Raw genomic sequence first — 27,111 nt, forward strand, 5'->3', positions numbered from 1 at the left:
CGGATTCGATCAGTTTCTTCACTTCAGCCTCGATCACCTCCATGATCTGTGGGCGAAACCACCTCTGCTGTTGTTTGACTGGTTTCGCGTCTGAACCGATGTTGAGGTGATGCATGGTGACCCGTGGATCGAGGCCGGGCATGTCCTCGTAATTCCATGCGAAGACGTCAATGTATTCCCGTATGAGGGCAATGAGATCTTCTTTCTCCTGAGGAGGCAGACTACCACTGATGAATATGGGCTTGGGATTAGTCTCATCGCCCATGTTCACTTGAAGGATTTCGTCTTCGGTCGGTGGTTCACGTTGCTCGAAGTGACTATTCCACTGAGCGTTGACGTGGTGATCCCATGTCTTGTCATAAAGTGGGACCTATTTGTCTTCTGCCATTTCGGCGGGATCAATCGCAGTCATGTTGACTGTAAGGTTGTCGAACAAATCCCTTATGCTGACGTTTGAGTCCCATGCTGAGGTTGTTGACGATCGATCCCCTGAACGCATATAGTCGGAGTCCTCGTTGATATAACAAAACAAATCCGATGAGGAAGAGGAGTAGCCTAAACCTCTTCGAGTCCTGTTGAAGTAATTTGAGGATTTGCCTTTAGGTACGTAAGCAGGTCGGATGACCGTCTTGCGCCCTCGGCCGTAATTCAGGCCCTCTGGGCGAGTGAGGTCATACCCCATGTTGCTCATCATGCGCTTCGCGATTTGGCTGTACTATGAAAACTGAGGCGTAGGGTCCTCATCTTCAGATTCGTCCCACAACATGCATAAAGGGTGATCGATTCGTCCAAAGATAATATCCTTTTGATAGTTATCCCGGATCGGTAAGACTAGTACAGCTTGTGAAGACTTGATCGGCTGTGCCTTCTTGACATACGACGAGCATATAGGAAAGTGCAGGGAGTGGTCATTATAGAGCTTTGACATTAGGTCTTGATCGTGAGACATATAATTGTCACTATAAATAAGAACCATGATTCCAATAGTAGTTATTAATATTGACATAATAGTAAGTGACATAATTTTTTCCAGGAAGATTTTCTCAATTTACTTCTATTTGTACCTGTCGCAAATTCGAACTTGTGCCAAAAATGCTCTTTATTCCTTCATCTCGTCTCCGTTCATATGTATGAAATATATATATGTTATCCGACCCTTACTGCCCAACCGGAGAGTGGACAGCTAATGCGTTCCACTTATTGAACAGGGTCTATGGTCGGTCTGTGACCCCTGAATGCCGAAGGCGTCCTTAGGGCGATCTCGTAGTTCGTCCAACTACCCGATCCTATGAATTTGAATTCAGATCAAGCGTTCATCCTGAGCCAGGATCGAACTCTCCATGAGATTCATAGTTGCATTACTTATAGCTTCCTTGTGTTAGACCCTAGAGGGGAGTGATTAGGGTCTTATGCTAATCTAATCCGATTTTATGCCAATTAAAACTAATTAACAAATATATTCTTGCAAAATAGATATACAAAGAGTTAAGTGCAAGAATATGCAATATACACAAGGTGATATATCCTAACAAAGAGGTATACTATATGATATATGTAAGAATATGCAAACACAATGGTAACATAAACAAATGATATAGTGTATGAAATAAATAATGAGAGAAAGGCTATAAAGATGAACAAATATAAGTGTGCTAAGCCAAACTCAAACAAGCAATATGATCACGGAGTTCGGACCTTCCGTCCTACGTCTCCGCTCCCCACTCCCGGGGAGAAATCCACTATCACAATCCGGTTTGGAAGCCAGAACTTCTATTGCAAACCCACTCTACACCCTCACAAGTGTTGGACCTAGCTGTGTCTCCCTCAAGTGCTCGGTTACAACCTCTCCCTAGGTTCGTCAACCGACGCCACTCCTCTTGGGATGATCCCCGACTCTCACCACACACTCCTCTCGGTGTACAAATATATTACAAAGTGATCTCAGGATTAAGCACAATACAAAGAATGATTGTTCTCTAATATGGATGAGAACACAATAAAAGGTCACACTCAAATGTTACAACTCTCACCAACCCAAATATACTATGTATGCAAATACAATAAGCTCAAGTGGGTGTGTGTAAATAATGAGTGAAATCAAATCAACTAAACTCAATATGAACACTAGCTTTAATAAAATGATAATCAAATAAATAGATGTAAAGCTAGAAATAGAGTTTAGAAAACTTCTCAATAGATCAAGAGGTGGAGGGAGAATAGTTGGATGCCCAAACACCAATAGATGATCTCCTCAAGCTCTTGTGAAATTGATTTTACAAACTCAAACTTTCAAATGCTTAAAAGCTTCTTAAACACACTTAAACCAAACTAAAACCCTTGTTAAAACTCTTTTAAACTTGGTTAAGAAACTCTCTTGGTTGTTGCTGAAAGAGGAGAGCAATGGGGTATTTATAGTCTCTCAAAACATTAGCAAAACCCAATAGAAAAGACCAAAAAGCCATCAGAAAACAGCTGGAAAAAATAGCCATTGGAACTGAAAAGACAAAGCGGCGGTCGACCGCGAGCAACAAAGAAACATAAAAAGACTCTGGACAACAGGCGGTCGATCGCGGCGATCAACCGCGAAAATCTCTAGACTGCGTACTGTTGACCACCACGGTCGACGGGGAGCCATAAAAACATATAATGAGTTTCTGAACTCATGGCGGTCGACCGTGGTGGTCGATCGCAAACTGACACTAAGAACAGGTTGTGTAAATCTGTTTTGCTAACTTTAAAACCCTGTTTAAAAATATCAAATAAATTCTAAAAAATGTAAAACTTTGGAGAATGATTGTAAACATGATAATAAATATGCTACAATGACTGGTTTCCAAAAAGGACTTCTCAAATGAAAAATATCATTATTTTACAAAATACGCCAAAACATGAAAATGTAAACATGTGAATTTTGACATTTTGGCTAAACCATGTTTTAAAACTTTGCACAATGATTATGTAGACTTAATAAAATATGTATATGATTATTGTTAAGTCCAAAAACTAAGAATAAAATATTTTTACAAATACAATAGAAAATGAAACATATGAGTATGTATATGAAAATATATGTGTTTCATATCTAAGTAGTTAAACCAAATCACAATAATAAATATGAAATATGTAATTTCATATTTATAAACATAAAAACCAAAACTTGTGTTGTATATATATATGACTACATATATATACAAGGAAACCAATAAAATGTGTGTGTATATGATATTGAGCTTAGAGTATCTAACACACATAATATAAAACCTAAACTAGATTACCCAAGCCGATCTTGATCTTCAATAAGCTTGACTTGGTACACTATACGGATGAAGCTGAACTTGGATCTTGAACTTGAATTGCATAAGCTTCACTCTATAATTCTGCCAACCTCCATTGGATATTGTCGTTGAAGCGCTATTCCATCCATCCTCCAACTCGTTATTTGCCTAGAATAAATATAAAAACACAAACACTAGATAAATAACATTAGAAGTAAATTGTTTATTAAACATTATCAAAATAAGAAGGCCAACACCTTGTTCGTAGACAAAGTTGATTCGGAATTTCTTTCATTCAGCTGCAGCAGGATTTGAAAAAGGAATCGATCGTTAGGTGCATCATCCTCGGACATTGAGCAAGACGATAAATAAGCAAAGTTGAACTTCTCATTCACGATAAACTCCTCCGCCTGAATAGCGTTGGTTACATTGTGACTTTCACAGCTAATTACAATTGATTCAAAATCATTCAGGACCAGGCTGTCACCGTACTCGGACTCACTATCCGCCTCATTGCCGCTCTCGAGTTCCTCGATCGGCAGCTCGTCGGGGTCTTGGTACAGCAGAGAGTTCGTGAAGTAGTTCTCGATGCTTTTGAAGGGTTGTTTGTCGGCCACTACGGTCTTCATGTGATCATAGTTGTCCACGTATTTTAAACATTGATGTAAGGTAGATAGGACTATCCGATTACCGTGGATCTATGGTCGTCCTAAGAGCATATTGTAGGATGGCTCGGCGTCGATGACATAATAGGTCACCTCTGTCTTCCTGTCACCTATCCGGTACTTCAGACGTATTTTGTCCAGCGGTCGGATTCCCGTGGCGTTAAAGCCGAAGATAGTTGTGGTAGTCGTGGACAGACGCTTCGAGGGCACCCCCAGGTGTTTGATCAATTTCAGAGGTACGATGCTTAGTGCAAACCCTGGGTCGACCTGAATTCGATCCACTTTCGAGGAACCGACGTACCCTGTGAAGTACAGTGGTCGATCGTGGGAGGTGCTTTTGATGAGCATGTCCTCAGGAGTGAATGTGATGCAAGGGCCCCGCCTCTCGGTGGTTTGGCAACACATCGCACATTCCCGCTCCGTGTCTTCTTCCCTCGAGAAGTGGGTGGCGAAGACTTCTGAGTCGGCTAGTGCCTCTTGTAGGGCTTCCCTGGTAGGTCTGGACAAGCGCAGGAGGTCATACAAGGTAATGCGTGCAGGGATGCTTTTCAGTTGCGCAAGCACATTGAATCGGAAGGGCTGATTGCTCGAGCTTGGCCTGTCTGGACCCAGAGGAGCTGCTGCCACTGGCCTCGTGGGAGGTCCTGCCGAGTTCTCCGCCCTCGTAGGGTATTCTTATATGAATTCCTTCCCTACCCTTGTGGCGAGGACAGTGGCTTCCTCCTCGAAGTCGGTGAGGGTTGATACTGCAGTCTGATCCCCATCTGGCACGGCTGAGGTAGCATTGCATGGTCTACCTTTGGTCTTCCTAGAGGGCTTTGTAGTCCACTGTTCCTCGCTGAGGAGGTCCGGATGGACCCACATCACTTGACCTGACGGCAAAATCTGAGGTACTAATCCTTTCCCTCGTTGATTGTGAGGGTCGTCATTAGTGATTTTCAGAACTGCCTTGTGGATAGGGATTATCCCTGACGGAGCTTGAACCACTGGGAGATCTGCCCTAAAACTCAAGGTGATCATATTCGTGATCACCTGCTTTTGTATCTTCTCCTTCTTTAGGACTCCTGCATCGTAGAGGGACTAAAGCTTGTCCTTGAGGATGTAACACTTAGAGGTATGGTGGCCAAGGAATCTGTGATAGGCGCAATAACTCGGGTCATTCGTTTTGTTCACCTCTTCAGGCTTTGTGACCTCCGGTAATTTAATTCAATTGCTCTTGAGTAGCGTATCGAATATCACCACCACTTGGTCTTCCTTGAAGTCGTACTGCCACGGGGGACGTTGCTCGAATTGCCTAGGCTTCGGCCTTTGAACTGTTTTGGGTGCTAGGGCGGAATCGATGGCCATGATCTCTTTTCCTCTTGTTCGAGGAGGATTCTTTGGCGTGGTCGGCTCTACGGATCCCTTCTTGGGATGTGTCTCCTCGGCTTCTAGCCTTTTGATCATGTTCTCCACTTGCTCGCCCTGGCGAACAAGTTCCTTCCAGGTTCGAGTTTCCACCACGTCGACTTTGGATAGAATGTGGATTGAGAGATTATTGCGACACATTTCGATCAATATAGACTCGGAGAGCTGGTCTCGGCAATGAACTGATCGATTCCTGAATCTCTTTATGAAATCGTTGACCGATTTCGACTTCCGCTGCTTTTCGGTGAGGAGGGTAGCCATCGATACCTCCGTGTCATCATTAAAAAAGCGAGCCAGGAAGAGCCTTTATGCGTCAGCCCAAGATGTGATGGAGCCAGGCTCCAACTTACGAAACCATTCAAAGGCCACCCCTTTGAGGGTACCGATGAACAATCGGGTGAGGATGGCGTCGTTCCCCGTAAGGAAACCAGTTTGCGCCATAAAATAATAAATGTGCTGTGAAGGCGAGCCCTTGCCGTCGAACTGTACCAAGCTAATCGGCTTGAACTTTGCTGGGTATGGTACTATATCCTATTCGACAGGATAGGGCCAGACTACCCCCATCTTGTTCATGTTTTGCTGGAGTTTCAAAGCGTTGAGTTGGCTTTGGAACTCATCGAACCTCTTGTCGCGGGCGCTACCCCCAGTATGCGACATCCCTAGCGACGTCTTGGAAGAGTAATCGGATTGTAGACCAATATTATCCTCCATTTTAGTTGCTGGACGATGGGGAGGTACCCATTCCTTACCCCCAGCCTGCCGCAGTACGGTGTGCGGGGTTCTTTTCTTCTTCTTCTTCTTATTCAGAAGCTGCTCCAACATTTCCCTTAAGAAGTCGATGGTCGCCTGTTGTTCTTCATGTTAGACCCTAGAGGGGGGGTGATTAGGGTCTTATGCTAATCTAATCCGATTATATGCCAATAAAAATTAATTAACAAGTTATCCTAGCAAGTATGAAATATAACAACTATATAAGCTAGGATAAGCAATATGAACAATGAGATATATCATATATGATGAATATATATATGCAAGGATATATAAACTAACACAAGATGATATATCCTATCAAAGAGATATACAATATGATATATGTATATGCAAGGATATAAAACTAACACAAGGGGTAAACAATATGAACTAAATAGTGGATCATACAAATAATGAGCTATGGACAATGGCGATATAAGATATGAACATAAATATAAATGAACGCCAAAGCACACTCAAACACACTATATGATCACGGAGTTCGGACCTTCCGTCCTACGTCTCCGCCCCCACTCCCGGGGAGAATCCACTATCACAACCAGGTTTTCTACGCTCACCCGAATAACGTTTACACCTCACAGTGTCGGTTTTCAACGCTCACCGAACAACGTTTACTCCTCACACTCGATTTTCTAGTTTACCGAAAACTTCACAACACACTCGGTTTCTAGCTCACCGAAAACCTTACAACACTCACAATGTAACAAATATAAATTTGTTCTCTACAATAGATGAGAACACAATGAAGCACAACTCAATGTTATAATCTCTCACAATCCTAATATACTATGTATGCAAATACAATAAGCTCATGTGGGTGGGTGTAACAATGAGATTAAAATCAAACCTAAACTCAATATAAAACTAGCTTTAATAGAAATGATAATTAACAAGTAATAAATAAAAGCTAGAGTAGAGTTTAGAAAACTTCTCAATAGAAGACAAGATGGAGAGATAGAGATTGGAGCCCAAACAAGAAGATGATCTCCTCCACTTGTGAAAACAATCTTCAAGCCAAATAAACACTAAAACCACACTTAAACCCTTATTTAAAAACTTGTTTAAAACATTCTTGGATGGTTCTAAGTGTTGAGGGATGATGGGTATTTATAAGAACTCAAGACAACAACCCAAAGCCAAAGAAAAGCCCAAAAAACAAGGCAAATCACCAAAAAATTGGAATCAGGAAAAATAGAGCCGTTGGGCAACGGTAACTAACAGAGAGTTTGGCGGTCGACCGTGGCGGTCGACCGCTGGTACTGTAGCAGTGTGTATCAGTTTTGTAAAATCAATTAAAAATAGTAAAACAGCTCAAACAATTATGAAATTTTGTGAGAATGTTCTAGACATATAGAGTAACATGTTATAGAAAGAATTTCTGAAAAAACATTTCCCAGTTGAGAGAAATAAATGTTTGAACACAGATTTATAGTTTCTGAAAAACTGAAGACATACACGATTTTGTAAAATCAATTGGGCACAGTAAATCAACTCCAAAAATAGTAAAATTTTGAGGAAAGTTTCTAAACATGTAGATAAACATGTAAAAGAAAGAATTTCTTGAATATCACTTCCCATTTATGAAAACTCATCTGTTTTGTAAAACATGCACGAATATGCACGAACGAAAAACATGATTTTGTAAATTCCATTAAACATAACAAATTAATTCCAAACTTGATGAAACTTTGCGAAATGTTTATAAACATAAAACAAACATGTTAGAAAAAGAATTTCTCAAATTGAATTTCTATTTGTGAAAACTCATGTATTTTGCAAGTATGTCCAAAACATGAAAACCCAAAACCATGCATGTATATATATAACTATATATATACATAGAAACCAAATACGTGTGTGTATATGATATTGAGCTTAAGGTACTTAACACACATAATATAAAACCTAAACTAGATTACCCAAGCCGATCTTGATCTTCAATAAGCTTGACTTGGTACACTTTGCGGATGAAGCTTGAACTTGATCTTTAACTTGAATTGTATGTTGCTTCACTCCACAATTCCGCCAACCTCCATTTGATATCGTCGTTAAAGCGCTTTTCCATCCATCCTCTAACTCGTTGTTTGCCTAGAAAAAATACGAAAACACAAACACTAGACAAACAATATTAGAAGTAAATTGTTTGTTAAACATCATCAAAACAAGCAGGCCAACACTTCAAACTTTTGGGCCATCGTCTGTTCATGTATGGGTTCAGCCATATGTACCCTTGCCAGTGCGTCCTGACTTTGGTACGATGTTTGGGACGTGGCTGCTGCTGAGTACACCTCGTCTTCACCACCGGAGGGAGGTGCTAAGGTTGAGTAATCAAACCAGATACTCACTCCCGTGTGACTACGGGTACGCTGGTATATGCCGCCTTGTCCACGTTGAACAAGCGGAGGATTAGGTCCCAGGAAGGAGTCCGAATCTGGAGAACCAGAAAGCACGGCCTTACCCTTGTCCGTCATGTTGATTGTAGCGGATGGGAGCTCTAGATCATCGGCGGCTCGTCCTCTTTGGTGACGACGCCTTCGACAAGAAAATGAAGGGAATGTCATACTTGTTTAACGTGGGTTCTTTGGCAGTGGTAGGACGCCTCTCTCGGTGCTCGGAGCGAGTTTGCTTCCCTTGGACGATCCGATTGAGGTTGCGACTGGAGCTTCAGTACGTAGTAGAAGCCCTTATTGTGATCGAGTTCAAGTCTACTCGAGCTTGAAAGACTACAAGGCCGAAGGTTTGGAATGAGCTACGATATAAGAGTTCACAAAGAGCTTAAGAGCCTCCAATATGAAAGTTCAAATGAGTCTACTTCAACAATCTAAGTAAAGAGCTAGGAATGTTTTCAGCAGCAAGCCAATGAGAAGCCTCTGTTTGAAGAGCTCTCCCCAAGTCTCTTGAATGAGATAGGCCAAGCCTCAAGTCTCTGTTTCTTTAAGAGCCATGAAAATAAAATGCCCAGCCAGCCTCTTGAACGTTAGCCAATGAGGCTTATAAATAGGCAAGGGATGGCATGGGTCATCCCTTAATTTGTGGGATGTGACCACCTATGAGTGAGGAGCTCCATGTCCTTCCCTAGCTGTGGTATGTGACCACTATAAGGGTCATCATCACCTAGAATATGGGTAGTGGGTAGGCCCACTCTCATAATCGAACTGTCGCCTGCACTATTCAAGCAAGGCTGGCAGTCGTGCTGGCGAGCGATCAACACTCAGGCGAGCCTGACTCGTGCTGGCGAGTCGAGTAAACAGGCGGGGTTGGACTTTGTTCTGGTGACTCAAAACGAATCAGGCGAGCTCGAGCTCAATAACTGGAGAGTCGAGTAAACAGGCAAGCTTGACTCGTGTGGGCGAGTCAAGCAAACAGGTGGGGTTGAGCTCGTGTTGGCGAGCTTAACGATCAGGTGAGCTCGACTCGTGCTGGTGAGTCGAGCAAACAACAATCTTGACTCGTATTGGCGAGTCAAGCAAACAGGGGGGGTCGAGCTCTACAGGCAAGCTCAAGGAACAAGAGGTGAGATTAAGCTTTATGGGAGAGCACAATAGACAGGAGGTGAGACTGAGTTTTGTGGGCGAGCTCAATGAAACTCTGCGGCGTTGAACTTTGTGGGCGAGCCCAGTGATCAGTGGCAGTTGAGCTTCTACAGGCGAGCTTAATGAAAAGGCGTGGTTGAGCTCTGCTAGCGAGCCCAATAAGAGGAGGGGTTGAGCTCTACGGGCGAGCTCAATGAACATGCGGGATTTGAGCTCTGCGGGCGAGCTCAATACTTGGGCGAGATTCACGTTTGGCGAGCTTGCTCGTGCTTGCAGGCGAGCTTTGCTGGGCTCGCTCAATGCAGACGAGCCCAAGCTATTGGCAAGCGGGGCCGGTCGGGCAAGCTTTGCTACTTAGACAATTTTCATTGCCTACATATATCTAGACACATTCAGTTCAAAGAGGATTCTCTATATTACTATGCTTCTGATAACTTTAATTTCCTCCACACTACTGATCATTCTTCACCGCCAGCTGCACCACCCACTTTCTTACCTTCGTTCTCCTTTCGAGATCTTCATGACATCTCTCCATCTCCTTCTCCTTCTGTTGATTCTCCCTCACCCGAGCCTTCTCATACACCATTTGCTCCCCTAGCTCTCTCTCCCTCGAACACGATACCCATTACAGAACATACTGCTGACCTCTGCACACCTGTGTCAGCATCTCCCCCGCCTGAGGTTCCTCTTGCTCTTCGTCGAGGCAAATGACCATATGTCATGCCTAAACAGTATGACTTTGTTACTTCCTATTCACCTATATATTTTATAATTTTTTTGCTGCCATTCATACTACCGTTGAGCCAAAATCCTTTCAAGAGGCAGTTTAATTTCCAGAGTGGTGATATGCTATGGTTGAGAAATTTTAGGCCTTTCAACAAACACTTACATGGGATGTTGTTCCTTGTCCTCCTGGCATCTCTCTAGTTGGCAGTAAATGAGTTTATAAGGTCAAGTATCGTCCTGATGGCACTATTGAATGTCAGAAGGCCTGTTTAGTGGCTCGAGCTTTCACTCAGCAACAGAGTATTGATTATGTGGAGACTCTTTCTCTTGTTGCTCAGATGTCCATCGTTCGTACTCTCATTGCAGTTGTCGTTGCTCATCGTTGGCCCGTATATCAGATGGATGTCAAGAATGCCTTTCTCCATGGCTCTTTATTTGAGACTGTACATGCAACCGCCTCCATGATACAATATTCCTCCAGGACATGTATGTCTCCTTTGTCGTGTTGTTTATGGTCTTAAGCAGGCACCCCGTGCTTGGTTTGAATGTTTTCGCAATGTCGTGCTCAATGCGGGCTTTATAGAAAGTCATCAAGATGCTTCTCTGTTTGTTCGCACTACATCGCATGGTAGAGTTTTATTACTCCTTTTATGTAGATGATATGATCATTACAAGTGGTGATGTTGCTATTAATACAGTACGCAAAATCTAAATTGTAATAATAGTTCCACATGAAGGATCTTGGATCTCTTCGCTATTTTCTTGGTCTAGAAATCTCTTAGGGCCCACGGGGAGTACTACTGTCTCAACAGAAGTACCTCTCAGATATTCTAGCTCGTACTGAGCTAACTGACGATGCAACTATCAATACTCCATTTCAATAGAATGTCAAACTTTTCTCTACTGATGGTGATCCTCTATCTGATCCTACCCGATACTGACATCTTGTCATCCCCCGGTTCCAAAACGTAATAGTTTGGAATGTGACTTAGCTGGCAATCTAACCATACAATCACACTCACGCCTCTGGATCATCCTGTATATCAATATAAAACCAAAACTACACCATAGAGCATGTAACCAAGATAATAAAAGAAATGTATAAATGAGGAAATCTCCAAAAGAACAGAGTCTGAATACGAGTTCACAACTATCCACCATGGAAAAGAGTCAAGAAATTTTTTACATCATAGTTTAGAAAAGTCACATGTGACTCAAGAGAAAGCCTAAACCAAATAACTACCTAAAACAATTGAACTAGAGAACTGATAGAATGAACAGTGATCATTACCGCTGAGTCTACTCCTCGAAATACTCTCGGTCCTGCAAAGAAAAAATAGTCCCCGAGTCTAGGGCATGCAACCCCTAAGGGAGTTAGAAAACTCCCAACAAGCATGCAAAATAAAAAAATTATACGCGTGTAAGTGTATGTGGTAGATATAAAGAAAAGATGAATTCTAAATTAACAGTGATAAAAGAAAAATGCTAATCATGGAGATCAAGATAATGTCCATCACCGATCACACAAGCGTATTATTATTATTTTAGATGTTATTTGAATTAGAGAAGAATATTTTTATGTACATAAATCGGTTCCCCATAAACTGTCTCGTGAACATGGCTTTAGGTCAAGTATTGGCCCCCGTATATATATATAACTCGGGATATCAGTAATGCGCATGTGCCCGTTTATATACATGTTATATTCTCCATCCAATTCCCCTGTATAAAGCCCATATTTTCTGTTTAATCTAAGTGACTGTGCATGAAATGTTGTGCACTAACCACAGAGTTACCGTGTAACGGCTTCCGTAAAATTATGAAAGATGATCGTGACCCACAACATGTCTAATCAAGAGGGGTGCATCGTCTAGTCGATGCTATAATAGTAATAGCCAATGAAAAACCTCATATCGGGATATCGATATCAAGGGCATAGCCATGCTATGAAAGGCACGTTTATAAATCATATTTTGGACGGAAGTCATCTTCATGCATAGTTTAGACTATTTGGTGACAGTACTGATCAACACAAATTATAACCACACAAACTATTTCAAAGTATAACAAGATACACAAAATGAGCTAACAAGTTCATTAAAATAATATAAGTAAAAAAACTAGTAAGGGAACTAATATTTTGAATGAAAAAAAGATATGATCAATTTGAAAAAAAAAATAGGGCAACAAATCTGAGTTTTAGGGAACCCAGAAATTATATGGGAAAAATGAATGGTCTAAGGATCGAACCACAAACCACTACACAAAACACAACCAACCTAACCACTTTGCCAAAGCTTTCTGGTGTACATGCTGCTATCCAATATTTAATAATCACACCAATGAGGAAATATCTACATACATGATCGTAACTAGCTGTATACTGAAGGGAACAAGAAACCAATTATAGAAACAATTTGGTCATAGAGTTTTATTATTTTACAGCTCATGTCAGTAAACTATTTACTAAAACAACTAAAACATAGATAAAACTATCACAAATAAATACTTCTATGCAAAAAGATTTAAAAATATATACAATAAATTAATCAAATTAATAACATACGTATAGTGAACTAATCAAATTAATATCATATGTATAGTGAATTAATGTATAGTGTACTAATCAAATTGATAACTTACAAAATATTAAAATTATGAAAAAGCTAACGAGTGGAAAAAAATGCTTGCTTGAAGGGAAAAAATAATAATAATGAAAATAATAATATTTGAGGAAAAGAATGCTTGCTAATTTGTCGAAGAAAAGACTGTGAAAACGGTGAAGGAAATTGAGAAATAGAATTGAGAAAAATGTAAAAAATAAGCAAGACAGACTCCACCACACTCTGGTATGGTGTGTGCCACACCCAGGTGGCAGAATCTGCCCTGTTTTCCATGGGTGTGGTGTGTGTTATACCAGGATGTGGCAGACTCATTTTTAGAATCCTAATCTGTTTGGGATTGTGTTTTGTTATAAATAGAGACATGTTTTTAGGGTTTCTTTGGCTTTGATTAGGCTTTGATTAAGCATTGATTGGGGGATATTTAGAGCACAAAAAAGAGGTATTTTTTGAGCTATTGGTTAGGGTTTTATTTTGGAGAGAATTAGAGATTTGTTGGTGAGATTAGTTGGTTGTTTTGAGTGATTTGTAATCTCAGTTTGTACTCTCTTTCTCTATAGTAAAAACTCATCCCCGATCAGATGAATATTTCCACTCTCAACTCAGAAACATTCAAAAAAATTTTACAAAAACGCCATCATAATTCATCACACACAAATAACACTAAAATTTCAAACTTTCTACTGCCCCCTGAGATTTTTCAATTTGTAGAAAACGCTCTAAAGATTTTAAAAATTACGAAAAAGACATGAAAATTCAAATTTTACAAAAAAAAGACTAAATTTTTCAAAACAAATACAGTAAACAGAAAATCTAAGAATTATAAACAGCTCCCTAATTATTTTTGAATTTATAAAAAACACCCTAAAACTTTTAAAAGTTGTAAAAAATATCTTCAAAATTGTAAATCTTATAGAAAAATATTCAAATGTACAAATAGTAAATTAAATCTATGATCACAAATAGCCCCTTGAAAATTTTAGAAGTTATAAAAAACACTCTAAAACTTTCAAAAATAGCAAAACACCGTAAAATTTTTTGACATTTACAAGAAATAACCTAAAAAGATAAAAAATTACAGAGAGGTGTTTTCTTATAATTTCATTTTTGTGGTAGCTTTTAGCAATTTTAAAACTTTTAGGGTGCTTTTTGCAAAGCTAAAATTATTTAGGGGTTGCTTGTAATTCCTATGTTTTTAGCATAATGTTGTAGGCTTGAAATTCTCACAGTATTTTTGTAAATTTTAAATTAAGAATGTGTTTTTACAACTTTAAAAGTTTTAGGGTGTTTTCTACAAATTCTAAAATTTTCAAGGCACTATTTGTAATCCAAGATTTAATTTATTGTTTGTAGGTTATTAAACTTTAATTGCCAAGAGATTCCTTAGCATTTATCTAATTGCAAATAGATCTATAGTTCTATTTGTTGCGAATAAACTCTTTAAAATATCACTTGTTGGGAATAGACCCCCATTATAGTATTTGTAATGAATTTTCTTGACTCTTTTAAAAGTGAATTTTTAAAAAACGATTATGTATCTATCTTCACCAGTAGAACTAGGGGAATATCTGTTTCCTTAATTATTTTAAACTATTTTAAGAGTTAAAGAAATTCACCTAGGAGGTCTATTCATAATAAGTAGAACTGTGCGGGGTCAATCTACAATAAATAGAACTATGTGGATCACTTTGAAATTAGGTGATACTACAGGGATCTGTTAGTAGTAAACCCTCAAACTTTTACATCCTTCTAGGCAACTAAATTTTTGTCCTTGTGCGTCGAAGGATTTTTTTTTTCCGGGTGTCTGCTTTGTCCCTGTAGCACCGAAGGCTAAATCAGTATAGAACAATACAAGTGTTACTACAACCCCCAGACTTCAAATTGGGTTACGATGCAAATTTGAATTTCTTTTTGTTTTTTGCATTACCTTTGCTGTATCATAAATTACTAATTCAAAAAAGCACTTGAAGATAGTCACATTTCCAAAATGAATATTGTTGACTATATTACATTTTTAAGTCCAAACAAATTTTCAAAACAACATCAAACCAGATTTTAATTTTTAAAACCAACCCACATTTTTTTACCAAAATCGACACACTTTTTGCCACGTCAGCTTAATCTCATTTCCTAATTAGTCGAGGTTGCCAACCCCGACTATTTAGGGCATAAAAAATCGGGTTTAAGGCATCTAATTGGGGTTTAACAATCTCCTAAACAGTCGGGGTTGCCAACCCCGACTGTTTAGGAATGAGATTAAGCTGACGTGGCAAAAAGTGGGTCGGTTTTGGTAAAAAAAAAAGTGGGTCAGTTTTGAAAAAAAACTGGTTTGAGGTTGTTTTGAAATTTTGTTCTTTTAAGTACTATTTCTATACTTTATCTGTACAAACAAAATGAATTCTCTTGTTTATCAATGATTTCAAAACAAAATAAGATCGAGAGTTAATAGAAGTACTCACTGTAAACAAGGTAGTCAGCGATCCTATAGGCATGTATAGCTTGATTGTAGGGATTGTAAACAAGGTAGTTAGCAATCCTATAGGCATGTAAATCATGGCATAGCTTGATTGTAGGGATTGGCCTAGTATATAGGATCTGATTGTTAGGATCTGTTGTAATCCCTACCATGTACAAATTGTCTATATAAAGAGAATGAAACCCATGGGGGAATTAAGTCAAATTCTATATTTTTTTTCTTGGTATCAGAGCCAATTCAATCTACCCCCCTCCATCACCATGACGGGTTCCGGCGCCGATCTTACCTCACAAATCTCCGGCATCCTGGCTTCCTCCCCGAGCGACTCTACCATGTCTTCTTTCATCAAGTCTTCCACCATCGCTACTGCTATCACTTGCAAACTAACGCGCACCAATTTCTTGCTTTGGAAGGCGCAAGTCGTTCCCATCTTACGGGGTGTCCAGCTCTTTGGATACCTCGATGGCACTACACCGATGCCCGTCGCCATGGTGACTGAGGGAACCGACACCGATGCAAGGCAGGTCTTGAATCCTGTGCCCGTGCTCTGGATCGTCCAGGATCAGGCCATTCTTGGTGGCCTCTTGTCCTCAATGACAGAGGACGTTCTGCCTCAACTCATCCGTCTCATCGACACGTCCGGCCAGTTGTGGGCATCACTCCACACCATGTTCTCCGCTCAGCACCGCGGGAACTCAATCCAGATCCGCGCGCAGCTCTCGAACACGAGAAAGGGCGACATGAGCGCAGCAGAGTATTATCAGAAGATGACGGGACTCGCTGATACTATGGCGCACATTGGACGTCCCATGTCCGATGAAGAGGTGATCGGCTACATCCTCGCCGGTCTGGGGCCGGGCCACAGTGATCTCTTCACCGCCATCACTGTGCTGAGCAATCAGCGTGCGGTGACTCTTCCGGAGTTCTACTCCTATCTGATTTCTCATGAGACCCAAGCCACGCTGATGAGCGGCACGGCGGAGTTCATGTCATCCGCCAACAACGTCACGCGCCAGGAATCCAACGCTCCTCGTCGCAACAACAGCAACAACGGCTACACCACCACCAACAACAACCATAGGAATAACTACCGCAACGGCGGTGGTGGTCGCGGACGAGGCCGCGGCCGTGGCAGGAACAATGGTGGCCCTCGCTGCCAAGTGTGTGGCATCCCAGGCCACATTGCGTTGAACTGTCGCAACAGGTTCAATCACTCCTATCAGCCAGATGAATATCGTGGTGGAAACAGTGCGACCACGGGAGGCTACAACGGTGACACAAACTGGTATATTGATACTGGTGCTACGGATCATCTTACGAGTGATCTAGATCGGCTGTCCATCCAGGAGCGCTACCATGGCAAAGATCAGGTGCAAGTGGCCAACGGAGCAGGTTTGCATATTTCCCATATTGGTCATTCTACAATTTCCGATTTAGATCGTCCTCTTGCTCTTAAAAATATCCTTCATGTTCCTCATATCAATAAGCATCTCCTCTCTGTTCATAAACTTGTTTCTGATAATAATGTCTTCATTGAATTTCACGCTGATGCTTTCTTTGTTAAGGACAAGGCCACGAAGAAAACGCTTCTACGCGGTAGGAGCAGGGGAGGTCTCTATCCAGTGCCGTCCAGCTGCTCCTCCTCCACCACTTCCCATCATGCATCGTCCAGTGTCAAGGTGTCGTCATCGCAATGGCATCAGCGTCTTGGTCATCCTACTTCCACAATTGTTAGGTCCATCTTGAAGTTCAATAAATTAGACTGTTCTTTTGATTATGAGTCTTCTGTGTGTGATGCATGTCAGCGTGCAAAGAGTCATCAACTCCCCTATAATAATTCTGTTCGTGTCACCACATCTCCACTTGAGCTTATTCACTCCGATGTTTGGGGGCCAGCTCAAGCATCTACTGGAGGTTTTAAGTATTATGTAAGTTTTGTGGATGATTACAGTCGTTATACTTGGATCTATCTTATTAAGAATAAATCTGATGTTGAACAAATCTTTTATAATTTCCAAAAACATGTTGAGCGACTTTTGAATTCCAAAATTCGCACTGTTCAATCTGATTGGGGTGGTGAGTATCACCGGCTTAATAAATATTTCCAGAGTTCAGGTATTTTGCACCGTGTTTCGTGCCCCCATACATCACAACAAGGGGTGGTGAGTATCACCGGCTTAATAAATATTTCCAGAGTTCAGGTATTTTGCACCGTGTTTCGTGTCCCCATACATCACAACAAAACGGAGTGGCCGAGCAAAAGCATCGTCACATCGTTGAAACAGGCTTGGCCCTCCTTGCGCACTCCTCCCTTCCTCTTCGGTTTTGGGATGAGGCTTTCTTGACAGCTTGTTATCTCATCAATCGCATGCCCAGTCGTACTCTAAACAACTCTACACCCATCACACGCCTCCTCAACGTAACACCTGATTACTCCTTTCTTCGCATTTTTGGCTGCGCATGCTGGCCAAGTCTTCGCAAATATAACTCTCATAAGCTTGACTTCCGATCCAAACTATGCGTCTTCTTAGGGTATAGTGCCATGCACAAGGGGTATAAGTGCTTGGACAAAAGTACTGGACGGATCTACATATCACGTGATGTGATCTTTGATGAATCACGTTTTCCGTTTGCTACCTCACCTTGTTCAGTCGCACCATCTTCTTTGTCCAGTGCTGTTTCCTTTCCTCAGTCTGAACCGGTAATTGTAAATGATCATATGCGAAATTATGACTTATCGCTCTTGTTGTCTAACACCTCAAATGCAGCTGCAGCTCCACCACCACCGGCGCTCATACCCGCGCCTGTGATCGGCGTCCCAGGGCCATGCATGATTCACGTCTAGGGCACATGCAGTCTTGGGCCTGTTACACCTGGACCTGCTACACCGCCTCCCGGTCCAGAATCTTCGCTGCCTCCGCCTCGCGTCGATGCTGCACCATCTCCTGCATCTGGGCCTCAACTGGCCCAAGAACCCGGCAACCTTGTGCCCGCGCATGCTGTTGCGAGCGATGTTGCTGTCCCAACTGATCCTGTTCAGTCTCCACATGGTGTCACTACACGTGGTCGTGCCGGAAAATCGTTTCCCAAGCAGCTCACCGACGGAACAGTTCGGTATGATCCGAACAGACGTGCTTTCTTCGCCGAGCCCACCTCACATCGACTGGCTCTCGCTGAGCCTGTTTGGCGCACTGCCATGGAAGCCGAGTTTGAAGCACTTCAGAAGAACAACACGTGGGCTCTCGTTCCCCGGCCGGCTGGTGTTAATATAGTCGGATGTAAATGGGTGTTCAAACTTAAGCAGCACCCGGATGGCTCTATTGATAAGCACAAGGCGAGGCTAGTTGCACGAGGTTTTACTCAGCGATATGGCGTTGACTATCAGGATACTTTCAGTCCGGTTGTGAAGCCTGCAACGGTTCGCTTGATTCTTGCCCTAGCTATGTCACGAGGATGGCAACTTCGACAGATTGATGTAAGCAACGCTTTTCTTCATGGCTTCTTGGATGAGGAAGTTTATATGCAGCAACCCCCTGGCTTCGAGGATTCCCGTCGGCCTCATTATGTGTGCAAACTCCAAAAGGCGCTCTACGGCCTAAAACAGTCGCCTCGTGCCTGGTTTTCACGACTTAGCGACAGATTATTCCAGCTTGGTTTTCAGTCTTCCAAGGCCGACACCTCTCTTTTCCTGTTTCATCATGGGGGCGTCACTATCTACATGCTTGTGTACGTGGATGACATCGTGGTTGCTGGCTCTTCTCAATCAGCAGTTGATCAGTTGCTGCGCGCCCTGTCTTCCTCATTTCCGATCAAAGATCTTGGACAGCTGCACTATTTTCTAGGGATTGAAGTCGTCTACAATTCAGGGGGAATCACCTTGATGCAGCACAAATATGCTTCTGACCTTCTTCACCGAGCTCACATGGAGAATTGTAAGAGCGTTTCAACCCCCATGTCTGTCACAGATAAGCTTGCTCATGATTGTGGAATAGTGCTGAATGATGATGATGCTTTCAAATATCGAAGCATGGTAGGAGGTTTGCAATATCTTACATTAACAAGGCCAAATATTTCTTTTGCCGTTAATAAGGTATGTCAATATCTTTCCAAGCCCACTGATGTACATTGGGAGGCAGTCAAACGTATCTTAAGATATGTCAAGGGAACAGCTGCTACGGGACTTTACCTCCGGCGCTCCAACTCTACACTTCTGAGTGTGTTTACAGATGCCGATTGGGCTGGCTGCATGGATGATCGCAGGTCTACTGGAGGTTTTGCAGTATTTCTAGGTCCCAACCTGATTTCATGGAGCTCACGCAAGCAACCCACAGTATCCCGGTCCAGCACTGAAGCTGAGTACAAGGCCTTGGCTAATGGGACAGCTGAAGCAACGTGGGTACAATCCTTGCTGAAAGAATTGGATGTATGTCAGCCGCGACCACCAGTATTATGGTGTGATAACCTTGGAGCTACCTATTTAACAGCTAATCCAGTGTTTCATGCACGAACGAAGCACATAGAGGTGGATTTCCATTTTGTCAGGGAGAAGGTTGCATTGGGCACTCTTGACGTTCGATTTGTATCTTCCAATGATCAGGTAGCGGATGGATTCACCAAGCCAGCCACTCGCTACATGCTTGATCGCCTACGACACAATCTGAACCTTGTCATGGTTAAGATTGAGGGGGAATGTAAACAAGGTAGTCAGCGATCCTATAGGCATGTATAGCTTGATTGTAGGGATTGTAAACAAGGTAGTTAGCAATCCTATAGGCATGTAAATCATGGCATAGCTTGATTGTAGGGATTGGCCTGTTATATAGGATCTGATTGTTAGGATCTGTTGTAATCCCTACCATGTACAAATTGTCTATATAAAGAGAATGAAACCCATGGGGGAATTAAGGCAAATTCTATATTTTTTTTCTCTCACTCTTCTGAAAAATTATCAAATATTTTCAGATAGCTTACCTAATTTCCAAAATCAAAACTACACAAGTAACAAACTCTAATGACATTTTAGTAGCCAGTAGCCACTATATTTGTAGCATGTATAAAGGCTAAATTTTAGAAAACCCCTCTTAACTTTGGATGGTTATCAGATAACCCCCCTAACCTCTATAATATCATAAAAACCTTAACTTTAATATTTTATCATAAAACTCTCTGAAGAGCATTCACACTAATTTTTGCAGGGTGGGTATAATTACGTAAGAGGGTATTTTTACAAGTGAAAATTATCATTATACCTTTCAGGAGGGCTTTCTGAAAAATCTTAAAAGTGAAAGGGGTTCTCCGATAACAACTAAACTTTCTTTTAATAACCCAATCCAAAATCAAAAGACCAAGGGAGGCATATTAAAACCTCCCAACTGTTTGGATCCATCCACAATGAATATAACAACTAAACTTAAGGGGGATTTTTCGATCTTTTTAAAACTATTGGGGATCATCTGGCAATCATCCAAACTCAGAAGGGGTGTAATCTGATATACAGCCGTGTATCGACCACCATTCTCATAGTTAACGGGTTCTGGCAGAGCATCACACCCCACCTCCACCTCCTCCTCGCTCAACTGAGGGGGGAAAAAGAAAAAAAAAAGGAAAAAAAAAGAAAAAAAAGAAAAAGAAAATCACTCTTCAGATCTAAATCTCCTCTGTACCAGATCCAAGATCCAAACCCTGAACTCCAAGCTCCATCAATGGAGTCATTGCCGTCCTCTTCGAGGACGCGATCTTTCTCCGATCACCACCTCGACTCTCCCTCCGCCTCCATCCAAAACCTCTCCTCCATCCTCAACAACCCCAGCTCCACACCCCCTACCTCTCCGTCGTCTCCGAACCCTACGCTCGGTTCGAGGACATCGTCAACCACTCCCTCAATGAAACCCTAACCCTAGATGTCTCCGGCGGCGGCGGCAACGCCCTCGTTGCCTGTCTACGAGAAGTCCCGTCGCTTTTCTTCAAAGAGGATTTTTCCCTAGAGGACGGGGCTACTTTCAAGTCGGCGTGCCCTTTCTCGCCATCGGAGGACGAGAATTTGGCGCTGCAGGAGAGACTGACGCAGTATCTTGACACGGTTGAGATGCATTTGGTGAGGGAGATCTCCTTGAGGTCCGACTCGTTCTTTGAGGCTCAGGGGCAGCTGCAGGGTTTGGATGGGGAGATTGTGGAGGCTTGTGTTAGGATTAGGGAGTTGAAGGAGGGGATCAGGGTGCTTACTGGAGATCTTGTCGGGTCGGCAAAGCAGGTGCAGGAGTTGAATGCGGCGAGGGAGAATTTGGTGGGGTTGCAGCAGAAGCTTACTCTTATTCTTTATGTTAGCCAGGCGATGTCGGCACTGAAGCTGGTGAGTGCTTGTGTTTCTGTTTGCATTGCATTGCTTCAAATGCTATCAAATTCATTCGAGCAATATTGATACGGTCAATCATTTATTTTGTAGAGTGCAGAGGTTTGTGATCGATTATTACTGATTAAAACCTGAACTATAAATGCTCATCGAAGTACATATCACATACTCAGCTAAAATGATTCATTTAATCCATAATGTCCCTAAAATTCCTTTGAACAAGTTAGAATCGCGATAGTTGATTAGCTCATTCTGTGGCGATTGGTTATCATTTATTTACCAACTCAAAAATGTGAACTCTTTTTTTCTCCCTTCAAGTATTAGAGATACTGTATGGAGCTTTATAGGAATTTGGAATAGCAGCTGGCAATATCTTAAGCATATTTTCACAGAATGTATATTTTATATCCTACGTCAACGTACTTTTTATTTGCTATTTTCATTTGCCTTCTTAGAAAAGGGAAGAGTTTAGTAATTACACTTGAGAGTTTGAGTCTTGACAGCGTAGGGGGAGTAGAAGATAGAAGATAAGTGAGTATTTTGCATGACTTACTGTAGAGACCATAATGCGCGTTAAACGAAATTTTAAATGATGGCCGATAAGCTAAAGGATGCGGATCTGCAAGAGTGTGATTCTAGTTGTAGTTGATTTACTTTTGTTGTCGTTTGGGATCATAATTGTTGGGAACATGGGATGCTATAGCTAACCACAACCTAGGTTCAATGGTCCTAAATTCACTTTGGATCCAGTTCACCACCTCTAGCTACCCGATTTAGAATTCAATCCAGTTAAGCTTTTAAAAAAAGTAACTATTTTTCATAAGAATAAACAATAAAATAGCGTGAGAAATTAATCAAATAAGTACACACAAATGGAAAATGATTCTCAAGATTATTGTATCATTATTGATATCAACTAACATATTTCTTAAATTTGATTCTTGCAAAACCTCAAATTTCTACATTGAAAACAAACCTAAAACACACCACATTCCTTGGCGTACCGTCTATCCTTTTATAACCTATTCGTAATAAGTGGCGTACCATGCTTCCGATCCCGTCCCGTGAACAATGAACCGGGTTTTGTGCAACTATGTTCAGGATAATATGAACCATCCTTTGGTTTGGGCGTGAAAATAGGTGATGTTAAACTCGATTATCCTAGTGTTCAGGGTAAGAATAAGTTTTTCTTACTTTGGCCTTTACGTAAACTAGGAGACTATATTTCATTTTTATGTGAACTAAGATAACTCTTACATGGTGCATGACTGTGTAAGAACTGATAGATTCATTTTATGGTGTTTGGTCTGGTCAAAGCAACATTATATAGTTCATGCATTTCTTTTTAGGTAAAAGTTACTACCTTTTCAGGAATATTTAAGTTAAAGCGTTTCACCAATTTTACCGTTCGCTCTATAACATTGTGGATATTCTTTTTATCTGATATCCCCTCTTTGTTACAATAGAGAAAGTTTAGTTTCTATGCTACTTATTAGGTTAAGAGTAGATTTAGAATTTAACTAGGATAAAGACAAAGTCCTTGCCTTGCATCTTGCTATGCCCATTTTTTTAGCGTATCTTTAATTAGTTTGCCGTCTGAATTAGGGGTTTTATATGACCAAAAGCTTGAGACGTAACCTTTTAAGGAAGTGATCATCTATGGTTCTAATGCTAACCTCTAATCTCTGGTCAATGAGGTCATCACCTTCTCCTCCAGAACCTGTTCCTTCTCTGATCACTACTTTGATTCTTTCTCTGCCTCTATCTAAAATGTCTTCTCCATCCTCAGCAATCCTAGCTCCTCAACATCCTCCTCCTATTGGTCCCTCTGGCCTTTCTCTGCTTGTCGCTGCTTACACCCCTCCCTGACATCACCTGCTCTGACTTCGCCCCTACACCCATCTCATCTCCGAACCCTATGCCCGATTCAAGGACATCCTCAACCACTCTCTCAACGAAACCTAACCCTACTTCTCTCCATGTTAGCAGAGGTGGCAATACCCTCATCACTTGCTTCCATGAAGTTCCTGTGCTTTTCTTTAAGGAGGATTTTGTGCTCGAGGATGTGCTAGTTCTCACCGTCGAAGGACGAGAATTTGCCGCTGCAAGAGAGGTTGACGCAATATCTTGATACTGTGGAGATGCATTTGGTTAGAGAGATTTCGCTAAGGTTGGATTTGTTCTTTGAGGCTCAGGGGTGGTTGTAGGGTTTGGGTAGGGAGATTGTGGAGGCTTATGTTAGGATTAGGGAGTTAAAGGAGGGGATCAGGGTGCTTACTGGGATCTTGCTCGGTCCACGAAGCATGTTAAGGAGTTGAATGCATCAATGGAGAATTTGGTGGGGTTGTGGTAGAAGGTTACTATAATTTTTTATGTTAGCCAAGCAATATTGACACTAAAGCTGATGACTGCTTGTGTTTCGTCCGCATTGCATTGCTTAAATGCTATAAAATTTATTTGAACAATGAGAAGTTGCTATAGCTGATTAGTTTATTCGGTAGAGTGTAAAAGTTTGTTATTGATTACTATTGATTACAACCTGAAGATACTTATTAAAGTCAAGGTTTTAAATATCGGTTATCGGGGATTTATCGGACATCCAAAATTCTTATCGGATAGCGGAAATCGGGGATATATCGGGGATAAGTAGTATTTATCGGAGTGATATACTGGATGATGTGTATATATAATATAACAATTAAAAAATATAATCTAATCATACTTAATGAAATATAAACATACCAAAATGTAAATCATAATGTTTAGAATCACTAACAAATTGTAGAAAGCGAAACTTGCATCATAGCCTTGAAAAAATATAATGTTTGTCAAAATGGGCCGATAATCCCGATAATCCCGATAAAAAAGTCTTACTTATCGGCCAATAAGTGCCGATAACGCCGATAAATCGCCGATAAACCTACAAAAACGATAACCGATTAAAAATCCAATTTATCCTAGCGGAGAGCTCCCAAATCCGATAACTCGGCCGATAATATCTATTATCGGCCGATATTTAAAACAGTGATTAAAGTACATATTACATATTCAACACTAAAACTAGTCAGTGTTTGTGTTGCTTAGATGAGTTAAAAACGATCTATTTTAACCATGCGTCCTTAAAATTCCTCCGAACAAGTTAGAATTGCTATTGTTGATCAACTTATTATGTTGAGATGGTTATCAGTTATTTACTGATACAAAATTGAATCTTTCTTTTCTCCTTCAAGTATCATAGATACTATGTGGAGCTTTATAGGAATTTTGACTACTAGATGACAATATCTTATGCATATTTTCACATACTGTATCTTTTATATTCAACATCAAAATGCTTTTGGCTTTTGTTTCAGTTCCTTTCTTAGAAATGTAAAGGGGTTAGTGATTTAGCTTGAGAGGTTGAGTCTTGAGCCTCTTGACAGCATAGAGGGAGTAGAAGATAGAAGATGAAGGAGTGTTTTGCATTGTAGAGACCAAAATGCGGGTTAAAGGAAACTTTAAAGGATGACTGATAAGCAAAAGGATGTGGACAAGAATGTCATTCTATTTATGGTTCGGATAATGAGAACCGTCATTTGGTTTGGGGGCGGAAATATGAAATGTTAAACTCGGCTATCCAAGTGTTTAGGGTAAGAATAAGTTTTTCTTATCCTTTACCTAAACTAGGAGAGTCTATTTCATTTTTATTTGAACGAAAGTGCATGGCTGTGTAAGAACTCTGAGATTCATTTAATTAAGTTTGGTCTGGTCAAGGGAACATTAACATAGTTCATTTATTTCTTCTTAGGTAAAAGTTAGTATCTTTTCAGGAATACTTTAAAGTGTTACCATTTACCCTAGAGCATTGTGGATATTCTCTTTATCCGCTATCCCCTTTTTGTTACAAACTTACAATAGAGAAAGTGACAAAATACAGATTTAGATCTTGATATGGAAAAGATTTGATGAAGATTGGATCTGGTTTAGTACAATTAGGATTAGATAAATTAGTTAATAGTTTATTTGATTTTATCATTTCATTTGGTTAGGATCTTATCTGATGTTATCTCTTTTTTAGTTAGGAATTTATTTGATGTACTCTCTTTTCTTTAGTTATATTTTCCCTTATCTTCTTGGTTTTTTTATATAAATAAGATTATGCTTTTCATTTGAGAGGAGGAGAGAAAAATGTTTGAAACTCTGCATATGAATCACAACTAGTTTTAGACATATAAGTTGCCAACATGTAAAATATCCAGGTTTGAAGCCCACATTTGTATCTGTTTTCTTTATTAAATGAGAATGCAATTTTATTAGTTGTGATTTTTTTATTTTTTTATCGAAATAAGTTTTGTCAAGAAATCTCCATCTTATCGTTCCTCATCAGAAAGTTCAGTTTCTGCACAACTTATTAGGGTAAGGGTAGATTTAGAACTTAACTAGGATAACGCTAAAGTCCTTGTTTTGCATGTTGCTGTACCTGTTTTGGGAATATCTTTGATTAGTTTGCTGTCTGAATTAGGGGGTGTTTAGGCAACCAAAAGCCTTATAGAGACACCACCTTTAAGGAATGATCATCTATGGTTCATGGATGCATTCGAAGATTAGAAGTACCACTACCAGATATGAGTTGGATACATGGAATTTGGGACACTGTTCAATTATTTATTGGCCACTAACGCCTCTTAAGAATTTTAGAGATAAAAATTGGAATCACATAAATGCATCAACTTAATCCACTATAAAATAGTATTAGAAACCACATAAAAATACGAGAACATATTTTTTATGCATCTGCATATTCATGCTTATCAAACATGTTGTGGTATCACAAGATTGAATTTGACTCGATATTGAACTTGTTTAACTTAAAGAGTGTCATATCTGCTCCCTCCCTCCCTATGTTAGGGTAGATTCTCAGTTGGACCAAGCAATGAAACCTAGATGCGATTGCATAATTATACTGTGTTAGTTTGTGGATGTTATATAATTTAAAATAATGACTTTTTTTTTGAGGATTTAGCAATGGCTTACATTTGAAACCCAGATGCGATCGCATAATTATATTGTGCTAGTTTTTGGACGTTATAACTTAAAATAATGACTGTTTTTATGAGGATTTAGCAATAACTTATATTTAATTGGTGGGCATACATGTTGTAGCATTGCCATATGTGCTCAAAATATCAGATGCAACATTCGTGTCCATACATGTGGACACTTCTCTTAGGGTTTTCATTACACATTAGCTAGTCAAACACTTATTGTTGAAGGAGAAAAGCTGGAGAAAAAGGAAAAAGAAAGGGAAA

The 27,111-nt window shown here is 40.6% G+C and overlaps 1 protein-coding gene across 1 annotated transcript in view; it reads right to left on the reverse strand.

The window, feature by feature from the left end:
- LOC109834879 (putative pectinesterase/pectinesterase inhibitor 26) overlaps positions 23,618-27,111 on the reverse strand; it is a 10,830-nt gene continuing 7,336 nt past the window's right edge. The window contains exon 3 of the mRNA XM_020402897.1: positions 23,618-23,956. Within this exon, the coding sequence (XP_020258486.1) occupies positions 23,618-23,956 (339 nt within the window). The remainder of the gene's footprint in view (positions 23,957-27,111) is intronic.

This window comes from Asparagus officinalis, chromosome 3 (assembly GCF_001876935.1).
Source record: "Asparagus officinalis chromosome 3, Aspof.V1, whole genome shotgun sequence".
NCBI classification, from domain to species: domain Eukaryota; kingdom Viridiplantae; phylum Streptophyta; class Magnoliopsida; order Asparagales; family Asparagaceae; genus Asparagus; species Asparagus officinalis.